Below are 21,520 nucleotides of genomic sequence, written 5' to 3'. Positions count from 1 at the left end.
ATGCTCATTCCATTTCATAGTGCTTTACAATGTTACACCTAGATATTTAATCAAAGTGACTGTGTTGATGTGCAGTCACTAGTTCTGTATTCAAATGTTTCAGGGCTATTTTTTGTACTCATCCTCACTAACTTCCTCTTCTCTATATGTAGAGCAAGCTGCCTTTCATCACACCAACTAGAAATTTTGCCTATCATCTTGTATACTCCTGGAGTCAATCAATGATGACACCTTCCCATATATCGCAGTGTCATCAGCAAATAGCTGTTAATTGCTGCTCACCCCGTCTCAGGTCATTTATGTATGTAGAGAATATAAGTGGTCCTATCATGCTTCCCTGGGGTACTTGTGACGATATCCTTGTCTCCAAAGAATACTCACCAAGGATGACATACTGGGTTCTCTTACGTAAGAAATTTTCCAGCCATTCACACTTGTTGTTGTTGTTGTTGTTGTTGTTGTCTTCAGTCCTGAGACTGGTTTGATGCAGCTCTCCATGCTACTCTATCCTGTGCAAGCTTCTTCACCTCCCAGTACCTACTGCAACCTACATCCTTCTGGATCTGCTTAGTGTATTCATCTCTTGGTCTCCCTCTACAATTTTTACTCTCCACACTGCCCTCCAATGCTAAATTGGTGATCCCTTGATGCCTCGGAACATGTCTTACCAACCGATCCCTTCTTCTAGTCAAGTTGTGCCACAAACTTCTCTTCTCCCTAATCCTATTCAATACTTCCTCATTAGTTATGTGATCTACCCATCTAATCTTCAGCATTTTTCTGTAGCAGCTCATTTCGAAAGCTTGTATTTTATCTTCTTGTCCAAACTATTTATCGTCCATGTTTCACTTCCATACATGGCTACACTCCATACATATACTTTCAGAAACGACTTCCTGACACTTAAATCTATACTCGATGTTAACAAATTTCTCTTCTTCAGAAATGATTTCCTTGCCATTGCCAGTCTACATTTTATATCCTCTCTACTTCGACCATTGGTTATTTTGCTCCCCAAATAGCAAAACTCCTTTACTACTATAAGTGACTCATTTCCTAATCTAATTCCCTCAGCATCGCCCGACTTATTTAGACTACATTCCGTTATCCTCATTTTGCTTTTGTTGATGTTCATCTTATATCCTCCTCTCAAGACGCTGTCCATTCCGATCAACTGCTCTTCAAAGTCCTTTGCTGCCTCTGACAGAATTACAATGTCATCAGCGAACCTCAAAGTTTTTATTTCTTCTCCATGGCTTTTAATACCTACTCTAAATTTTTCTTTTGTTTCCTTCACTACTTGCTCGATATAGATATTGAATAACATCGGGGAGAGGCTACAATCCTGTCTCACTCCCCTCCCAACCACTGCTTCCCTTTCATGCCCCTCAACTCTTATAACTGCCATCTGGTTTCTGTACAAATTGTAAATAGCTTTTTGCTCCCTGTATTTTACCCCTGCCACATTCAGAATTTGAAAGAGTATTCCAGTCAACATTGTCAAAAGCTTTCTCTAAGTCTACAAATGCTAGGAACGTAGGTTTGCCTTTCCTTAATCTAGCTTCTAAGATAAGTCGTAGGGTCAGTATTGCCTCACGTGTTCTGATATTTCTACGGAATCCAAATTGATCTTCCCCGAGGTCGGCTTCTACTAGTTTTTCCATTCGTCTGTAAAGAATTCACGTTAGTATTTTGTAGCCGTGACTTATTAAACTGATAGTTCGGTAATTTTCACATCTGTCAACACCTGCTTTCTTTGGGATTGGAATTATTATAGTCTTCTTGAAGTCTGAGGGTATTTCGCCTGTTTCATACATCTTGCTCACCAGATGGTAGAGTTTTGTCAGGACTGGCTCTCCCAAGGCTGTCAGTAGTTCCAATGGAATGTTGTCTACTCCTGGGGCCTTGTTTCGACTCAGATCTTTCAGTGCTCTGCCAAACTCTTCACACAGTATCATATCTCCCATTTCATCTTCATCTATGTCCTCTTCCATTTCCATAATTTTGTCCTTAAGTGCATCGCCCTTGTATAGAGCCTCTATATACTCCTTCCACCTTCCACCTTTCTGCTTTCCCTTCTTTGCTTAGAACTGGGTTTCCATCTGAGCTTTTGATATTCATACAAGTGGTTCTCTTTTCTCCAAATGTTTCTTTAATTTTCCTGTAGGCAGTATCTGTCTTACCCCTAGTGAGGTAAGCCTCTACATCCTTACATTTGTCCTCTAGCCATCCCTGCTTAGCCATTTTGCACTTCCTGTCGATCTCATTTTTGAGAAGTTTGTCTTCCTTTTTGCCTGCTTCATTTACTGCATTTTTATATGTTCTCCTTTCGTCAATTAAATTCAGTATTTCGTCTGTTACCCAAGGATTTCTACTAGTCCTTGTCTTTTTACCTACTTGATCCTCTGCTGCCTTCATAAACCATATGCTTGGACACTTGTCAACAATCTGTAGTGGGATATAATTTCAAATGCTTTCCAGAAGTCTAGGAATATGGAATCTGCCTGTTTCCCTCCATCCATGGTTTGTAGTGTATCATGTGAGAACAGGGAGGGTTGAATTTTCAGATGGTTGATGTACTCTAAACCCATGCTGATTTGTGTACAGAAGCTTTCCTGTCTTGAGCAAACTTATTGCATTTGAACTCAGAATTTGGTAGAGAATTCTGCAGCAAACCAATGTTAAGGGTATTGGTTATAATTATCATATTTTTACCTTTCTTACATACAGGAGTTCTTGCACTTTTTCCATCCCCTTGGGACTTTATGCTGAGTGAGATATTTGTAATAAATGGAGGCTATGTAAGGGGGCTGGGTCAATGCTGCAGAGCACTCTTTGTAAAACCGAATTGAGATTCCATCTGGACCTGGTGATTTATTTGCTTTCAGCTCTTTCAGATGCTTCCTTAAGCCATAGATGCCAATTTGTATGTCCTCCATGCGGGAATCTGTATGACAATTAGACAACTGTATGTTTGTACGATCCTCCTCCATGAATGATTTCGTAAACATGAAATTTAAAACTTAAGCTTTGCTTTTACTGTCTTTTATTACTACCACAGAATGGTTGATGAGTGACTGGATAGAAGCCTTCAACCCACTTAGTGATTATACAAGGCTACAATTTTCTCGAGTTCTCAGCAAGATCTTTTACTAATGTACGGCGATGGAAGTTGTTATATACTTTACGTATAGATCTTTGTACAGACACATACATTTCTACTAATTTTTGCTTGTCAAAAAGTGTGTGTTGTGTGTTGTTGTGTGTTGTTGTGTGTTGTTGTGTGTTGTTGTGTGTTGTTGTGTGTTGTTGTGTGTTGTTGTGTGTTGTTGTGTGTTGTTGTGTGTTGTTGTGTGTTGTTGTGTGTTGTTGTGTGTTGTTGTGTGTTGTTGTGTGTTGTTGTGTGTTGTTGTGTGTTGTTGTGTGTTGTTGTGTGTTGTTGTGTGTTGTTGTGTGTTGTTGTGTGTTGTTGTGTGTTGTTGTGTGTTGTTGTGTGTTGTTGTGTGTTGTTGTGTGTTGTTGTGTGTTGTTGTGTGTTGTTGTGTGTTGTGTGTGTGTGTGTGTGTGTGTGTGTGTGCTCTCTCTTCTGAACTGAGAGTGCATCAACGTTCTCTCAGCATTATAAGAACTTGATTGTTAAACACGAGGTTCCTTTTCATCCTTAATCCACTTACTTGGCACATACATGTCCATATCAATCAATCAAGAGACACTCCTGTTGTTAGAAACCCAGGATGTTTGCTTTGTATGGCTCTGTGAAGTTTCTTCATGGTCTCCCAATATCTTACAGCATTTATTATTTCACCTGTTCCCAAAAAATCAATGAGCAGAACCTGGTTTTCTGTACCAAAACACTGACACCCTGATTTGCCTTGCTGTTTGTTGAGTTGTGAATTTTTTGGCTGAAGGAGAATGAGTATGACACCACTGCACTGACTGTTGTTTGCCCTTTGGATTATGGTGACAAGCCCAAGTTTCATCTTCTATCACTACAGAACTGAGAAAAGCCTTGTCTTCAGTCTCAAAACAATCAAGAAATTCACGAGCAGCACTGACCCTATTCATTTTGTGTTTTTAGGTAAATTGTTGAATGGCAATCGGAGAGATGATGAGCTTCAATTTTCTGCAGCATATCACCAGTCACAACAAATGGCCTTCCGATTCTGTCTTCACAATGAATTTTCGTCCTTCGCAAATTGAAATTCTGCACCCATTTCATCACATGCTCTCTTGACATTACATCCTCTCCACACACTGACTCAATTTCATAATGAGTCACAGCAATGTTCATGCCCTTAACATTTAGGTAGCAAATTACAGCATGCACTTGGCACTTGCCAGGTGCCGGAATGAAAATGCTTATTTCTGTCACCGCAACACTAATCGACGAGCTAATGATTGTTGGGAATGCTTCTTCCTTCCACTGGTTGCCTGTGACATAGAAGTGGTACCAACTTCCCCCACGGACATTCCATGTTAAAGCTGCATGCCTTATCACCTTAGTTTCTGGGTAAGCCTCATATCTCTAGCTAATTTCACCCTGCAGTCTAATTTTCATCCAACTTAGTGTTTGACACCGTCTCTCCTGAACTGTGTGCCATACAGTGATATAATTTTGCTGGCACATTCAGTGGTATATGTGAATACTGTCTGCAAAATGTCAAGAAAACAGTTAGCAGTAAAGTAGTAATAAATTAAAACATCATGCTTCATGTGGCAGTTTTACAGCATGAACAGTGAAAATGTACTAAGTAATAAGTTTTTCCTTTCATCATTTTTTGGGGGTTGTCAGTGAGAAACATTTCATAAAACTTTGACATTATGTGTAAAGTTTGTTGAAAGTTGCTAAATGCTCTCACATTAGCAGATACAGGATAAATGAAATCTGGATATACATGTATCATGGGCTACACTTATGTTTTACATTCATCCTCACAGCAGTTCCTTAGACAGTAAGTGATGTGTACTGTTTGGTTGAAATCAGTCCAATGGTTTGTACTTGGAGTTAATTGCTTCTACATTATTTTCCTGTGAATAACACATGCATTTAAATATAAATGCTTTGCTTCCTTTTGCAAGTTTAATTATAATTGTCCTTAATTATTCCTACAAAACACTGAAAATTTTTATGAAGAAACTACACTTAAAGAATTTCAGATGATGTTAAATGCAGTATTCTAATGATGAGAAATTACACATCCATTATCTAATACTATGGATAATGCAGAGGGGTATCTTGGGAACATCAAAAGGATTTGAGGATGTGAGCACATACATCTGAGTGCAATACAGAAAAATTTACACTTATATTCTATGAGAAAATGTTCTGTATGGACTTGTCACACCAGTAACTATGCTAGACGTATTAACATAATTTGTTACAGAATGAAATCACTATACACTGTGTGATAAGAAGCTACAACTTAAAAATACTGTAAAGAAACAACATGCAAAGAAAAGGGCAATGTTCTTCAGAAATAAATTAAATTCAGTAACCTTTTTTTCAGTTTGGAAACATATTTCTAATGAATAAGTTCCTTGGTGGGACATTTCTTGAGTATGGAACCAAAGTTCTGCAACTTCCAGACCAAGAATTTCGAACTGATCCAATGGCTGATGTATTCCCAAAAATTACAAAATGCACATTTCATAAATATGGTCCTTCAGGTATGAATAATTTTTGTTCTGTACGCAGTTTTGTTTTCTTGCATGAAAGAAATTTTATGTTGCTAAAGAGGCATAAATATATCCTTATAGTATTAATATAATTTCAATTTACTTTGCAGGGGGGATACAGGTACTTGATGTTATGTGTGTACTGGCACTCAATATTCTCAATGAGAAGATATACATCTTCCTGTGGTTTTGGTTAATAATATTGGCAGTTATATCAAGCTTGGGCCTATTGTACACATTAGCAATTATGCTGTTTCCAAAAGCCAGAGAAATAGTTTTTAAACGAGGTTTCAAAATTTCAAGGACAGCTACAAAATCAATAGCCACAAAACTCTCTGTAAGTATTTGAAGATAACAGTGTATTTCTGTGTGATAAAATAGTTGCTTTAAAATGATAAAGCACACATGTCCAATGTGATGTTAATAATAATAACAGACATGAAACACTTCTGGAGCAACATATGGTCAAACCCAGTACAACATAACAGAAATGCGTGGTGGATACAAGCAGAAACAGACTCATACAAGATGATACCACAAAATGCCTGAAGTGATAATTTTGCAACATGAAGTCACCTGAGCAATTAATTCTACGCACAATTGGAAAGCCCCTGGAAATGATAAAATAGCAAATTTCTGGCTAAAGAAGTTCACCTCAACACATTCACATCTAAATAAATTATTTAACAATTACATTGCAGACCCATACACAGTCCCTGATACACTTACACAAGGAATAACTTATCTGTACCTAAAGATCAAGCAGACACAGCAAACCCAGAAAAATATCGCCCCATAACATGCCTACCAACAGTATACAAAATATTAACTTCAGTCATTACACAGAAATTAATGACACATACAACACAGAACAAAACTATAAATGAAGAACAAAAAGGCTGCTGCAAAGGAGCACTAGGATGTAAAGAGCAACTGATAATAGATGCAGAGGTGACATGTCAAGCTAAAACTAAACAAAGGTCGCTGCACTACGCATACATTGATTACCAAAAAGCTTTTGATAGTGTACCCCCACTCATGGTTACTACAGATATTGGAAATACACAAAGTAGATCCTAAATTAATACAGTTCCTAAACATAGTAATGAAAAATTGGAAAACCACACTTAATATCCAAACAAATTCAGATAATATCACATCACAGCCAATACAGATTAAGCGTGGAATATACCAAGGAGACTCATTAAGTCCTTTCTGGTTCTGCCTTGCTCTGAATCCATGCTAAATAATACAAATACAAATTATGGATATAATATTACTGGAACATACCCACACAAAATCACACATTTGCTGTACATGGATGATCTAAAACTACTGGCAGCAACAAATCAACAACTCAACCAATTACTAAAGATAACAGAAGTATTCAGCAATGATATAAATATGGCTTTTGGAACAGACAAATGTAAGAAAAATAGCATAGTCAAGGGGAAAAACACTAAACAAGATTACATATTGGATAACCACAGCAACTGCATAGAAGCGATGGAAAAAACAGATGCCTATAAATATCTAGGATACAGACAAAAAATAGGAATAGATACTACAAATATTATTTATCCCATGGAGGCCCGGGAAAAGAATAGGCCTCCGGTATGTTCTGCCAGTCGTGAAAGGCGACGAAAAGAACAAACCACTAATAGGGCTAACCCCCCTAATGAAGCCTCGGACAAGGGCTGTCATGGTCGGGGACGACGCTTGAACCCTATGTCCGCCCACAATGGTAATGACACTGCTAGCCACACGGAAAATGATTTAAATTCAAATAGAGGTGTTTTGCAGGATATGCTTCCTGCAACCACTCTAGAAGGAAAACAAAGACAGAGGATAGGATGGTCAGATAAAGTTAACCGACACCTCATGTTCTGTTATTACCAAGCAACAAACTTAGGAACCAACACAACTGGATACAGATCACAAGTATACACATCATTTATTACCAGATACACAGAATTAAAATTTTTAACAGAACGACTAGCTGATCAGATCAGTGTAATACTCAAAAATAACAGGATACCCCAGTCAGAATTAGAAAACATCAAACAACAAGTACAACAAATACTGGAACAAAATAATGTGCAATCAGAAGAAAATATAGCAATGGAAAACATCCCAGAGCAAACAAACAAAGAACAACACGCATCAATTAAACAATCAGAGAAAACGAAATCTTAAGACAGCCACCAGAACAAGCACAAATAGAACACGAAATGACGCACATGTTAGATATAGAAGAAAAATTTCAGCTGACATGTATAGAATACAAAGACACAAATACAGACATTAGACCATTCTTGCATAGACCACCAAATAACCCACAAGTCGAAACAACAATAACAACTATCAACACAATCATACACAACAAAATAAATGAAAATACAACTATGGAAGAGTTAAAACTACTGGTTTATATAGGAGCACTCACTACACTAAATATACACCCTAGGCACAGATCAGAGCAAACCAACACACAGAAGAAACTCATAAAACCAGCATGGCAACACAGGCTACAGATCAGAAAAGAAAAACTGAGAAAAGACATTGGACAGCTAACACAATTTATAAGAAATGAAATATCAGACAAAAAACAAAAAAGGTTAGGTAAAATCTCCAAACAAGAAGCGATAGAGCAATTAGATGAAAAGAAGCAGAAATTACAAGCATTGGCCAAACGACTTACGAGATACAAAGAAAGTGAAAATAGAAGGAAACAAAACCAAACATTCAACATGAACCAAAAGAAATTTTACCAGACAATATTATCTTCTTTCCTTTCTCAGACCTTAGGTCTGGTTAAAAATGGAAAGTGACACGGACCTTGAACAAGCGCGACTTCCTTTTAACTGTACGGTATATGTTACATTGCATTTAGGAACTTTCGGGTAATTGAACATGTATCAATAATTACAGATTTCTGTAGTTGTATATATATACGTTTGGATGTAGCTGTATTGCGTTGATGTACTGGTGGATATTGTGTGGTATGACTCCTGTAGTTGATAGTATAATTGGTATAATGTCAACTTTATCCTGATGCCACATGTCATTAACTTCCTCAGCCAGTTGGATGCATTTTTCAATTCTTTCTCCTGTTTTCTTCTGTATATTTCTTGTATTGTAAAAGGAAGTCGCACTTGATCAAGGTCCACGTCACCGTCCATTTTTAACCAGATATAATGTCTGAGAAAGGAAAGAAATAATAATAATAATAATAATAATAATAATAATAATAATAATAATAATAATAAGTGACGCTTGATCAAGGTCCGCGTCACTTTCCATTCTCAACCAGACTTAACGTCTGAGAAAGTAAAGAAATAATAATAATATAATAAACACAGAATAATAATAATAATAATAATAATAATAATAATAATAATAATAATAATAATAGACAATCCACCAAACATAAGAGACATGGAACACTTCTGGAGCAGCATATGGTCAAACCTGGTACAACATAATAGGCATGCACGGTGGATACAAGCAGAAACAGATACATACAAGATGATACCACAAATGCCTGAAGTGATAATTTTGCAACATGAAGTCACCCGAGCAATTAATTCTACGCACAATTGGAAAGCCCCTGGAAATGATAAAATAGCAAATTTCTGGCTAAAGAAGTTCACCTCAACACATTCACATCTAACTAAATTATTTAACAGTTACATTGCAGACCCATACATATTCCCTGATACACTTACACATGGAATAACTTATCTGAAACATAAATATCAAGCAGACACAGCAAACCCAGCTAAATATCGCCCCATAACATGCCTACCAACAATCTACAAAATATTAACTTCAGTCATTACACAGAAATTGACACATACAACACAGAACAAAATTATAAATGAAGAACAAAAAGGCTGCTGCAAAGGAGCACGAGGATGTAAAGAGCAACTGATAATAGATGCAGAGGTGACATATCAAGCTAAAACTAAACAAAGGTCTCTACACTACGCATACATTGATTACCAAAAAGCTTTTGATAGTGTACCCCACTCATGGTTACTACAAATATTGGAAATATACAAAGTAGATCCTAAATTGATACAGTTCCTAAACATAGTAATGAAAAACTGGAAAACCACACTTAATATCCAAAGAAATTCAAATAATATCTCATCACAGCCAATACAGATTAAGCGTGGAATATACCAAGGAGACTCATTAAGTCCTTTCTGGTTCTGCCTTGCTCTGAACCCACTATCCAACATGCTAAATAATACAAATTATGGATACAATATTACTGGAACATACCCACACAAAATCACACATTTGCTATACATGGATGATCTAAAACTACTGGCAGCAACAAATCGACAACTCAACCAATTACTAAAGATAACAGAAGTATTCAGCAATGATATAAGTATGGCTTTTGGAACATACAAATGTAAGAAAAATAGCATAGTCAAGGGAAAACACACTAAACAAGAAGATTACATATTGGATAACCACAGCGACTGCATAGAAGCGATGGAAAAAACGGATGCCTATAAATATCTAGGATACAGACAAAAAATAGGAATAGATAATACAAATATTAAAGAAGAACTAAAAGAAAAATATAGACAAAGACTAACAAAAATACTGAAAACAGAATTGACAGCAAGAAACAAGACAAAAGCTATAAATACTTATGCCATACCAATATTGACCTACTCATTTGGAGTAGTGAAATGGAGTAACACAGACCTAGAAGCACTCAATACACTTACACGATCACAATGCCACAAATATAGAATACATCACATACATTCAGCAACAGAAAGATTCACATTAAGCAGAAAGGAAGGAGGAAGGGGATTTATCGACATAAAAAACCTACACTATGGACAGGTAGACAATTTAAGAAAATTCTTTCTAGAACGAGCAGAAACTAGCAAAATACACAAGGCAATCACTCATATAAATACATCGGCTACACCACTGCAACTTCATAACCACTTCTACAACCCTTTAGATCACATAACATCAACAAATACGAAGAAAGTAAATTGGAAAAAGAAAACCCTACATGGCAAGCACCCGTATCATCTAACACAGCCACACATCGATCAAGACGCATCCAACACATGGCTAAGAAAAGGCAATATATACAGTGAGACAGAAGGATTCATGATTGCAATACAGGATCAAACAATAAACACCAGGTATTACAGCAAGCATATTATTAAAGATCCCAATACCACAACAGATAAATGCAGACTTTGTAAACAACAAATAGAAACAGTAGATCACATCACAAGCGGATGTACAATACTAGCAAATACAGAATACCCCAGAAGACATGACAATGTCGCAAAAATAATACATCAACAGCTTGCCTTACAACATAAACTTATAAAACAACACGTTCCTACATACAAGTATGCACCACAAAATGTACTGGAGAATGATGAATACAAATTATACTGGAACAGAACCATTATAACAGATAAAACAACGCCACATAACAAACCTGACATCATACTCACCAATAAAAAGAAGAAATTAACACAATTAATCGAAATATCCATACCCAATACAACAAATATACAAAAGAAAACAGGAGAAAAAATTGAAAAATACATCCAACTGGCTGAGGAAGTCAAAGACATGTGGCATCAGGATAAAGTTGACATCATACCAATTATACTATCAACTACAGGAGTCATACCACACAATATCCACCAATACATCAATGCAATACAGCTACATCCAAACATATATATACAATTACAGAAATCCGTAATTATTGATACATGTTCAATTACCCGAAAGTTCCTAAATGCAATATAACATGTACCGTACAGCAAAAAGGAAGTGACGCTTGATAAAGGTCCGCGTCACTCCATTCTTAACCAGACTTCTAAAAAGTCTGAGAAAGTAAAGAAATAATAATAATAATAATAATAATAATATCATCAAACTGTCTGATCATCAGCAAAGACAGTCAGCTTTTGAAAAACTAATGCAATTCGTTAGGCAAAAAAATCTACTCACCTTGTGGTGGCAGCAGAATATTTATATGAAGATATTTAAGTTTGCAAGCTTTTGAAGCCAGGGGAATGAAGGGGCATGAAGGAAAAGTACTGTTGAAGTATAGGAAAAAGGGTAAAGTTTGGAAAAGTTACCCAGAATCCCAGATGATATGAGAAGAAAAGACTGATTGTTGGGGACTGCACCAGATGAATTTGAAAACAAGAGAGGTTTAAGGTGGAAGAAGGGTAATGTGAAAGACAGATTACTGCCAAAACGTTGTGCATGAGTTAATAAGAATGGAAAGCTAAGTGCGTTGTATGTGATAGAGGTGGGGTAGGGAGGTGCGAGGGGGGTGGGGGGTGGAGAACAAGTGAGAGAGTGAAAGATACATAAAACTAAAATTGAGTGAAGAAAGCAACTTTCACTGAAGAAATGCTGAAAACAAAGAAATTGTTGTAGATAAAGGCCATGGGGATGGTGAGAACCAAGGACATGTTGCAGCACTAGTTCCAGTTTGTGCAGTTCTGAGAAATTGGTATCTGGGGGGGAAAATCCAGATGGCAAATGTGGGAAACAGGCACTGAGATCACCACTATCAGCTACTTTGACAAGGCTAAGAGTTCCTACAATCATGCCCTGAAATGAGGTCCGTTTTCAGACATTTTGCCCACCACAACTAGAAAAGCTTTTTGTCAATCTCCCTATCTCTGCAATATCCTTGTCGGATCCTATTCTCCTTGTGCACCCATCTCCCTACCTTTGGCTTCTATCCCTGTGACTGTCACCACTGCAAGACTTGACCAATGCAGCTTCCTGTCACCACCTATACCAGCTCTGTAACTGGCAAAACATACACTAGCAAATGGAGAGCCACCTTTGAAACAGCACATCATATACCGGCTGTTGTTGTTGTTGTCTTCAGTCCTGAGACTGGTTTGATGCAGCTCTCCATGCTACTCTATCCTGTGCAAGTTTCTTCATCTCCCAGTACCTACTGCAACCTACATCCTTCTGAATCTGCTTAGTGTATGCATCTCTTGGTCTCCCCCTACGATTTTTACCCTCCACGCTGCCCTCCAATACTAAATTGGTGATCCCTTGATGCCTCAAAATATGTCCTACCAACCGATCCCTTCTTCTGGTCAAGTTGTGCCACAAACTCCTCTTCTCCCCAATCCGATTCAGTACCTCCTCATTAGTTATGTGATCTACCCATCTAATCTTCAGCATTCTTCTGTAGCACCACATTTCGAAAGCTTCTATTCTCTTCTTGTCCAAACTATTTATCGTCCATGTTTCACTTCCATACATGGCTACACTCCATACAAATACTTTCAGAAATGACTTCCTGACACTTAAATCTATACTCGATGTTAACAAATTTCTCTTCTTCAGAAACGCTTTCCTTGCCATTGCCAGTCTACATTTTATATCCTCTCTACTTCGACCATCATCGGTTATTTTGCTCCCCAAATAGCAAAACTCCTTTACTACTTTAAGTGTCTCATTTCCTAATCTAATACCCTCAACATCACCCGACTTACTTCGACTACATTCCATTATCCTCGTTTTGCTTTTGTTGATGTTCATCTTATATCCTCCCTTCAAGACACCATCCATTCCGTTCACCTGCTCTTCCAAGTCCTTTGCTGTCTCTGACAGAATTACAATGTCATCGGCGAACCTCAAAGTTTTTATTTCTTCTCCATGGATTTTAATACCTACTCCGAATTTTTCTTTTGTTTCCTTCACTGCTTGCTCAATATACAGATTGAATAAAATCGGGGAGAGGCTACAACCCTGTCTTACTCCCTTCCCAACCACTGCTTCCCTTTCGTGTCCCTCGACTCTTATAACTGCCATCTGGTTTCTGTACAAATTGTAAATAGCCTTTCGCTCCCTGTATTTTACCCCTGCCACCTTTAGAATTTGAAAGAGAGTATTCCAGTCAACATTGTCAAAAGCTTTCTCTAAGTCTACAAATGCTAGAAACGTAGGTTTGCCTTTCCTTAATCTTTCTTCTAAGATAAGTCGTAAGGTCAGTATTGCCTCACGTGTTCCAGTATTTCTACGGAATCCAAACTGATCTTCCCCGAGGTCGGCTTCTACCAGTTTTTCCATTCGTCTGTAAAGAATTCGTGTTAGTATTTTGCAGCTGTGGCTTATTAAACTGATTGTTCGGTAATTCTCACATCTGTCAACACCTGCTTTCTTTGGGATTGGAATTATTATATTCTTCTTGAAGTCTGAGGGTATTTCGCCTGTTTCATACATCTTGCTCACCAGATGGTAGAGTTTTGTCAGGACTGGCTCTCCCAAGGCCGTCAGTAGTTCCAATGGAATGTTGTCTACTCCGGGGGCCTTGTTTCGACTCAGGTCTTTCAGTGCTCTGTCAAACTCTTCACGCAGTATAGTATCTCCCATTTGATCTGCATCTACATCCTCTTCTATTTCCAAAATATTGTCCTCAAGTACATCGCCCTTGTATAGACCCTCTATATACTCCTTCCACCTTTCTGCTTTCCCTTCTTTGCTTAGAACTGGGTTTCCATCTGAGCTCTTGATGTTCATAGAAGTGGTTCTCTTATCTCCAAAGGTCTCTTTAATTTTCCTGTAGGCAGTATCTATCTTACCCCTAGTGAGACAAGCCTCTACATCCTTACATTTGTCCTCTAGCCATCCCTGCTTAGCCATTTTGCACTTCCTGTCGATCTCATTTTTGAGACGTTTGTATTCCTTTTTGCCTGCTTCATTTACTGCATTTTTATATTTTCTCCTTTCATCAATTAAACTCAATATTTCTTCTGTTACCCAAGGATTTCTACTAGCCCTCGTCTTTTTACCTACTTTATCCTCTGCTGCCTTCACTACTTCATCCCTCAAAGCTACCCATTCTTCTTCTACTGTATTTCTTTCCCCCATTCCTGTCAATTGTTCCCTTATGCTCTCCCTGAAACTCTGTACAACCTCTGGTTCTTTCAGTTTATCCAGGTCCCATCTCCTTAAATTCCCACCTTTTTGCAGTTTCTTCAGTTTTAATCTACAGGTCATAACCAATAGATTGTGGTCAGAGTCCACATCTGCCCCTGGAAATGTCTTACAATTTAAAACCTGGTTCCTAAATCTCTGTCTTACCATTATATAATCTATCTGATACCTTTTAGTATCTCCAGGGTTCTTCCATGTATACAACCTTCTATCATGATTCTTAAACCAAGTGTTAGCTATGATTAAGTTGTGCTCTGTGCAAAATTCTACCAGGCGGCTTCCTCTTTCATTTCTTAGCCCCAATCCATATTCACCTACTACGTTTCCTTCTCTCCCTTTTCCTACACTCGAATTCCAGTCACCCATGACTATTAAATTTTCGTCTCCCTTCACTATCTGAATAATTTCTTTTATTTCATCATACATTTCTTCAATTTCTTCGTCATCTGCAGAGCTAGTTGGCATATAAACTTGTACTACTGTAGTAGGTGTGGGCTTCGTATCTATCTTGGCCACAATAATGCGTTCACTAAGCTGTTTGTAGTAGCTTACCCGCGTTGCTATTTTCCTATTCATTATTAAACCTACTCCTGCATTACCCCTATTTGACTTTGTGTTTATAACCCTGTAGTCACCTGACCAGAAGTCTTGTTCCTCCCGCCACCGAACTTCACTAATTCCCACTATATCTAACTTTAACCTATCCATTTCCCTTTTCAAATTTTCTAACCTACCTGCCCGATTAAGGGACCTGACATTCCACGCTCCGATCCGTAGAACGCCAGTTTTCTTTCTCCTGATAACGACATCCTCAAGAGTAGTCCCCGCCCGGAGATCCGAATGGGGGACTATTTTACCTCCGGAATATTTTACCCAAGAGGACGCCATCATCATTTAATCATACAGTAAAGCTGCATGCCCTCGGGAAAAATTACGGCCGTAGTTTCCCCTTGCTTTCAGCCGTTCGCAGTACCAGCACAGCAAGGCCGTTTTGGTTAATGTTACAAGGCCAGACCAGTCAATCATCCAGACTGTTGCCCTTGCAACTACTGAAAAGGCTGCTGCCCCTCTTCAGGAACCACACGTTTGTCTGGCCTCTCAACAGATACCCCTCCATTGTGGTTGTACCTACGGTACGGCTATCTGTATCGCTGAGGCACGCAAGCCTCCCCACCAACGGCAAGGTCCATGGTTCATGGGGGGGACCGGCTGTTATGTAAACATTATTCAGCCTTTTATATCGACATGACTACTACCAATTTACCAGTTAGGATGAATGGGCACATGCAGTTTGGGTATACTGGCAACACACAATATCCTTCATGTCCTCGGTGCCTGTTGCACAACACGTACCATCTGGATTCTTACCAAAGACACCATTTTCTCAGAACTCTAAAAGTTTGAACTGCTGTTACAACATGTTCTTGGTTCTTGCTACCAACCTGGCCTCAGTCTATTAATTTCTTCAGTCTCAGCATTTTGTCATGTTAACTATCTCTTTATTCACTCCCTTTCAGTTTTCTATATCTTTCACTTTGACTTGATGTTCCCCCCTCCCGCCACTTCCATCACATACAATGTACTTAGCTTTCTGCTCTTATTAACTAGTTACAATGTTTTGGCAGTAATCTCTTCCTTGCATGTTACCCTATCTTCCAACTTTAAGCTCTTGGATTTTCAAATCTTGTCTGGTACAGTCCCCTTCTCATCCCATCTGGCCATTTGGTAAGCCTTGCCTGATCCTGGGTTCTGGGTACTTTTTCTGAACTCCACCCTTTTTTCAAAACCTCACCAGTCTTTTGCCTTCACCCCTCTTCCTTCCCCTCCAGTCCTTCTGCCAGAAGGAGCCACTGGCTCCAGAAGCTTGCAAACTTGAATACCTTAATAGATGTGTTCTCCTGCACTTGGTGAGTAGATGTTTTATTTATCCAATTACAAAATGTCTAATCAGTATGACAAGAGACAATAAATTTTACTCAAGATAACTGAAAAGGATGAGCGGATAATGCACCAGAGAGACAAACAGAAAAACAATACTTAATACCAAAAACAAATGTAATCACTCTGCAAGGTCTGAAACTAATATTATCAGCTCTGGATTACAGTAAGATACGAATCATGAATATATAAAATCTTAATTTAGTTCCAAAGAAGTGTTCATGAAATAAAAGGGCCAAGAAATGAAACAAGTAAAAAGAGTGCTACCAGCAGTTATTACAAAACCAAAATAGAGTAGAGTTTGGTACATAGTTAAGTAACTTTTGTGACGGCCTTCGTAGCGACAACACTTCACTGTAGAAACGGCCTACGAAGTCACCGCCACACTTTTAATAGCGGGCCGACCGGTCCGCTGGAACAGTGAACAGAAAGATGAAAACCCAAACACTCGGATTAAATGAAAGTCGGTACTTATCTTTATTAATGACGATACAGAACACAGTGGTGAACATGGTCTACAGAAATCTGTCTAGTTAGAGTCGGAGCGGCTAGGTCAGCGTCGGCTGACGACAAACAACTCTGCTGCGATGAACACACAACTGACTAGCAGGTACACAATTCGGTGGCGAGTATACAACTGAGCGGCGAATCCAGAACTGTCCTAGCGCTCGCGACTCCAGCGCTTAAGAAGCCAGAAGCCAGCGGTGGCGCGCGCAGACTTGCGGCGATTTCCTGTATCGCTGGCGCTGCTTATGTGGACGGCGTCCGGACTTTGATGCTGCCAACCTTTTTGGCAGCGGGCTCGGTTGGCATTACTGGCTAGGATATAACAGTAACTTATTATACGTGGACTAAAAAACTTCCATTTAAATACTTAAAAAGAAAGATGAATAAATTCTGTGTGACCTGGTTTATAATTACCAGCTTCAGGAATAACCCATGAAGAATCTCAGAAAACTAGAAATTGTTATTACCCAACAGTGTATGAAAGGTGGCCAGTAACACTGATCCTTCTGAAAGGGAAATGTCCTACATGGATGAAATAAGGTTCTGTATGCCTAATGAGGCAGTAAGGGAAGTTAAGAACTTTAGAAATGTGGAGGTTTAATAAAAAGCAGCTGCCACAGAGTTGGTTTATATTGTCCTGCATTTAGGACATGTACACGATTGTCAAATTTACTGCAGCAAGAAATAAGACCTTCATAAGAATTTTTCATTATCATAGCAGTGAGTGAATCAAGAGTGAAATAAATTTGAAATTAAGAAAAATAATTTTCCTCTATCATTAAAAAAGTTGTTACAGGACAACTCCAGAATTCTGGAAAATAAGATTAAATATGGCAGAATGTAGCAAAGTTATAAGGTATTACTGAGATAAATTTAGCATTTACACACAAACTAATAAAAAAAAACTAATCAAAAGTTGTCTTCAAATACCAGAATACCAGTAGATACTTGCATTCAAGAGGTAAAAGGAAATCAAAAAGAAGCTTTACAAATTTTTTGGAAGTTTTAAAAAAACTGAATGATTTCAGAGCAGGAATCAACAGGAACTGTACCCAAAGCGATCTGAGGAGAAGTTAATAAATCAGAGCTTGAACAAATTTTGGTGAAAACCATACACTTGAGAACTGAAAGTGGCATCTGGTCATTAGGAGGTCCCAACAAAAGGAAAATAAGAAATGTACAATGTTTAAAGAAGATACATGTGTTGAAAGTAATGCAGAACATCCAAATGGAGAGGAACTGAGACCCATTTCTTGTAAACACAGCCAACTTCAAATTTACAGTTTTTTTTTCTACATGTAAACGTGGAACAAATTGCATAAATGATTTTGAAGATATAAAATATCTACAGCTGTTTTTCTTCTTTTAAAAAATTCTGACAAATTTTTGTAACTTGGTTACTAATAAATGCAAAACTGAGGTGTCGGGTGTTAGTTCTATTACTGCTCTATCAAGTATTTTCAGTTTTGTTTATTGTTACTATAATTAGTGGTAGAAAGTTTCTACATAGTGCTACTGAACTCTAACTACTTTTTTTCAGGCTGGAGACTTTTTAGTATTACATTTTTTGGGCCAAAGTATTAGAGCTGCATCATTTACTGAACTGCTGGATCAGTTATCTGCAAACTTAAATGACAAACATTCACATGGAAATCAAACACCTCCATTAATTGAAATGTCGCCTCTGTATCCTCATTTACCAAAAACTGCAGCCTGAGTTACTGGGCTGTGGAACCTATGATCTCATGACTGATTTGAGAGACGGGAGTGAGATGGACAAGAGATAGAAATGTCTGCATTAGTAATTGTGACACATCAATTTTAAAACAGTTTAGTGCAAATTGAGTATTATGAATTTTCAGTGTTTGTGCTTCAGTTGTTTGTGTGGTGATGAATGAACTGTGTTATCACTACCTGGAGCAGCCAAAAGTGACTGAAAGAGTATTAAAATGATCTTATTGTGCATAAGTAGCACATACTTTTAAGATTCATTTTTGAATATTTATGTGGTATTCACATGCTGTGATAATTTGTGCCATTTACAATGTATTTATAAGGATCTTGCCATTTATTTTGGTACTTTTATGATGTATTTGTAAATGTTTTTGTAATTTATTACAGATTGTACACATAATCATTAAAATATTTTTGTAGGGATTTCAAAATGTTGTATTACCAGTATTTCAGTGATTCATGTTTGTAAAACCCACAACAAAAATCATCTTAAAGGGTATGGAATCAATTCTGGCACATGTTAACAAAGTGAAGCACCGTGATGCATTATTTTGCTCTAGTCTTTGAATAAAATGATAGAATTTGTGAGAACTGAATTAGTGTGGAGCAATGGTCATTGTTGATGGTGGTGGGCATTCTTCTTACTCCATCTTATACACATTTAAAAAGAATGCAATGGTTTCAAAATAAAATTGGCTCCTGAATCTACGCACGATAGTAATTTTACACCATCATCAGTTCTGTGGGGCCTGTTCCTGTCAGAAGATTCACAGCTTGGAGATAATGGCCAAATCATAGATAGTTTGTGCTTGCTCAATATCATCTCAAGTCACTGTTAAATTATCTGCAAATAACCTCAGTGATGTGCTTTGCTTATAGCAGAATGAAATCAATGGCTGAACATACACTGCATTTGGTACCTTGCACCTCTCTATCGTGATCTGTTGAGTTCGCAGTTCCAACTGGCATTTGTGAAACAAATAATGAAAAGATCATAAATCATTTACCCCTTCATATTGTGAGAAATACATTTCCTTTTAAATGAAACACAAATGTAACTCATTTTTTAATTTACTTAATTATAAATCAAAACTAATTCTGTGAGTGAGTGCGTGCCCACATGCTATATTTTTTCCTTTTTAATATCTGTTACATGTAATATCAGAATTCTTTTACAAAATGTATTTTTAAACCATAATTATTAAAAATGTGACTTTGATGATGGCAATGGTGAAAATGTTGTGTAGAAAGATTTTATGTAAGAAAGTATTAAAAATGTAGTCTTACCAGTTTGCAGGCCTAACGTTTCTCCATCAAAATTCTATACTTTTACCAGAAAAATTGAAAATTCTCAAATACAAAATCTTGGTTTCTGGAATATTTTTGTTGGACTTTACTAGAAAACAGATGTGTTCATCCAAAATTCTGCTTATGAAAAGAATACATAAAGTAATAAAAGTAATTTCATTTAAAGTGCAAGTATTCTGCTATTCCTGTCTTTGACATTGGTAAATGCCAGTAAACCCCAATTCATTAAAGAAGTGAACTCGAAAGTATAAGAAAGCATCAAACATGAGATTACTTTACAAATGATTTAATGTGTGAAATATTTGATGTAAGCAGGAAAAGCTTATAAAATGTTTAAACATAATTTCAAAGTTAATTGGATGTTGCTAAGTATTCTGTCTCATACTCGATGAATATAGTCAGTGTAATTAGTGTGTAGTAAACTACGCTGCCTTGAAACATATACACGTTTTTCATACCTCTCATTGCATTAAACCTTTGACATAAGATAAAAGCTTTTTAATGTGTAATTATGATAGTATATTTAAATTTGGTCAATAAATACACAAAACATTGAAAATCAAAATTTTTGTGGCCCCCTAGAAACCATTAGACAAGCAACCTGCGACCGGAACTAGGAACCATAAACTATGAACTGGGTTAGTCAGTTAGTAATGTAAATGTAGTTGCTCTGTATTTTTAACAATTTGGAAGAACTGCCTTATGAAAGCCTTTGAATCCAGCAAGTTATAGTCCATTAAAATTAAGTCTGTGGAGTCTTTGTTCAGCATTTATTGAAAAAATTCCCAGCACCACTCGTCTAATTACATTTAAACACTGTTTGCGACTCGTAAAATTCAGGTTGGTCTTAGTTTGGTCTGTATACGATGCTGACTGTAACAGACTTAGAGAAGTGCACACTAATAATATTTCTATTGTTCTATGTATATTGTTTCTAGTAGTTATTGATTTTCATTTCTGATCTTGGATGACTTGGCCCAGATTGAAGTGGAGACAGATCAGTCCTTGCTCTTAGAGGAAAGAAAAAGTGTGTTTGGTGATTGAATCAAATGCTATTTAGAAGTTGACAAAAGGGCAATCGAAAGGCTGGTTCTGGCTGCTTCATGTTTTAGTTTTGTATTTAGGTTGAAGGAATTTTGTGGGTGGCTCGGAAAGTAATGCCCTTTCCAATTAGAATAGATCTACTTTCATTCCAACTGATCCGTAGTGAGGATGTCCTTCAGGATGTAGAACATGTCAGAAAAACAATAATACATGACAAATGTTTACAACTCAAACAGATAAGCTAATGTACCATTCCAAAGGTCCCAAGTGGAATGATAGTCATTTTACAAACTCTAATGCACTGAATTTAAAATAGTTTTTTTATTTA

General features: G+C 37.4%; 1 protein-coding gene across 3 annotated transcripts in view; it reads left to right on the top strand.

The window, feature by feature from the left end:
- LOC126195271 (innexin inx3-like) overlaps positions 1-19,947 on the top strand; it is a 52,560-nt gene extending 32,613 nt beyond the window's left edge. For 2 of the 3 annotated variants that reach the window (XM_049933801.1, XM_049933802.1), the window contains exons 5-7: positions 5,508-5,667; positions 5,787-6,013; positions 18,647-19,947. In XM_049933801.1, coding sequence (XP_049789758.1) covers positions 5,508-5,667; positions 5,787-6,013; positions 18,647-18,823 — 564 coding nt within the window. In that variant the 3' untranslated portion in view covers positions 18,824-19,947. The remainder of the gene's footprint in view (positions 1-5,507; positions 5,668-5,786; positions 6,014-18,646) is intronic. The other variant, XM_049933800.1, reaches the window with a different exon arrangement.
- Positions 19,948-21,520: the final 1,573 nt, after the last annotated feature.

The sequence above is a fragment of the Schistocerca nitens genome, chromosome 7, assembly GCF_023898315.1.
Source record: "Schistocerca nitens isolate TAMUIC-IGC-003100 chromosome 7, iqSchNite1.1, whole genome shotgun sequence".
Classification (NCBI taxonomy): Eukaryota; Metazoa; Arthropoda; class Insecta; order Orthoptera; family Acrididae; genus Schistocerca; species Schistocerca nitens.
The sequence above is the reverse complement of the archived record's forward strand: the minus strand, read 5'-3'. Positions and strand labels throughout refer to the sequence as shown.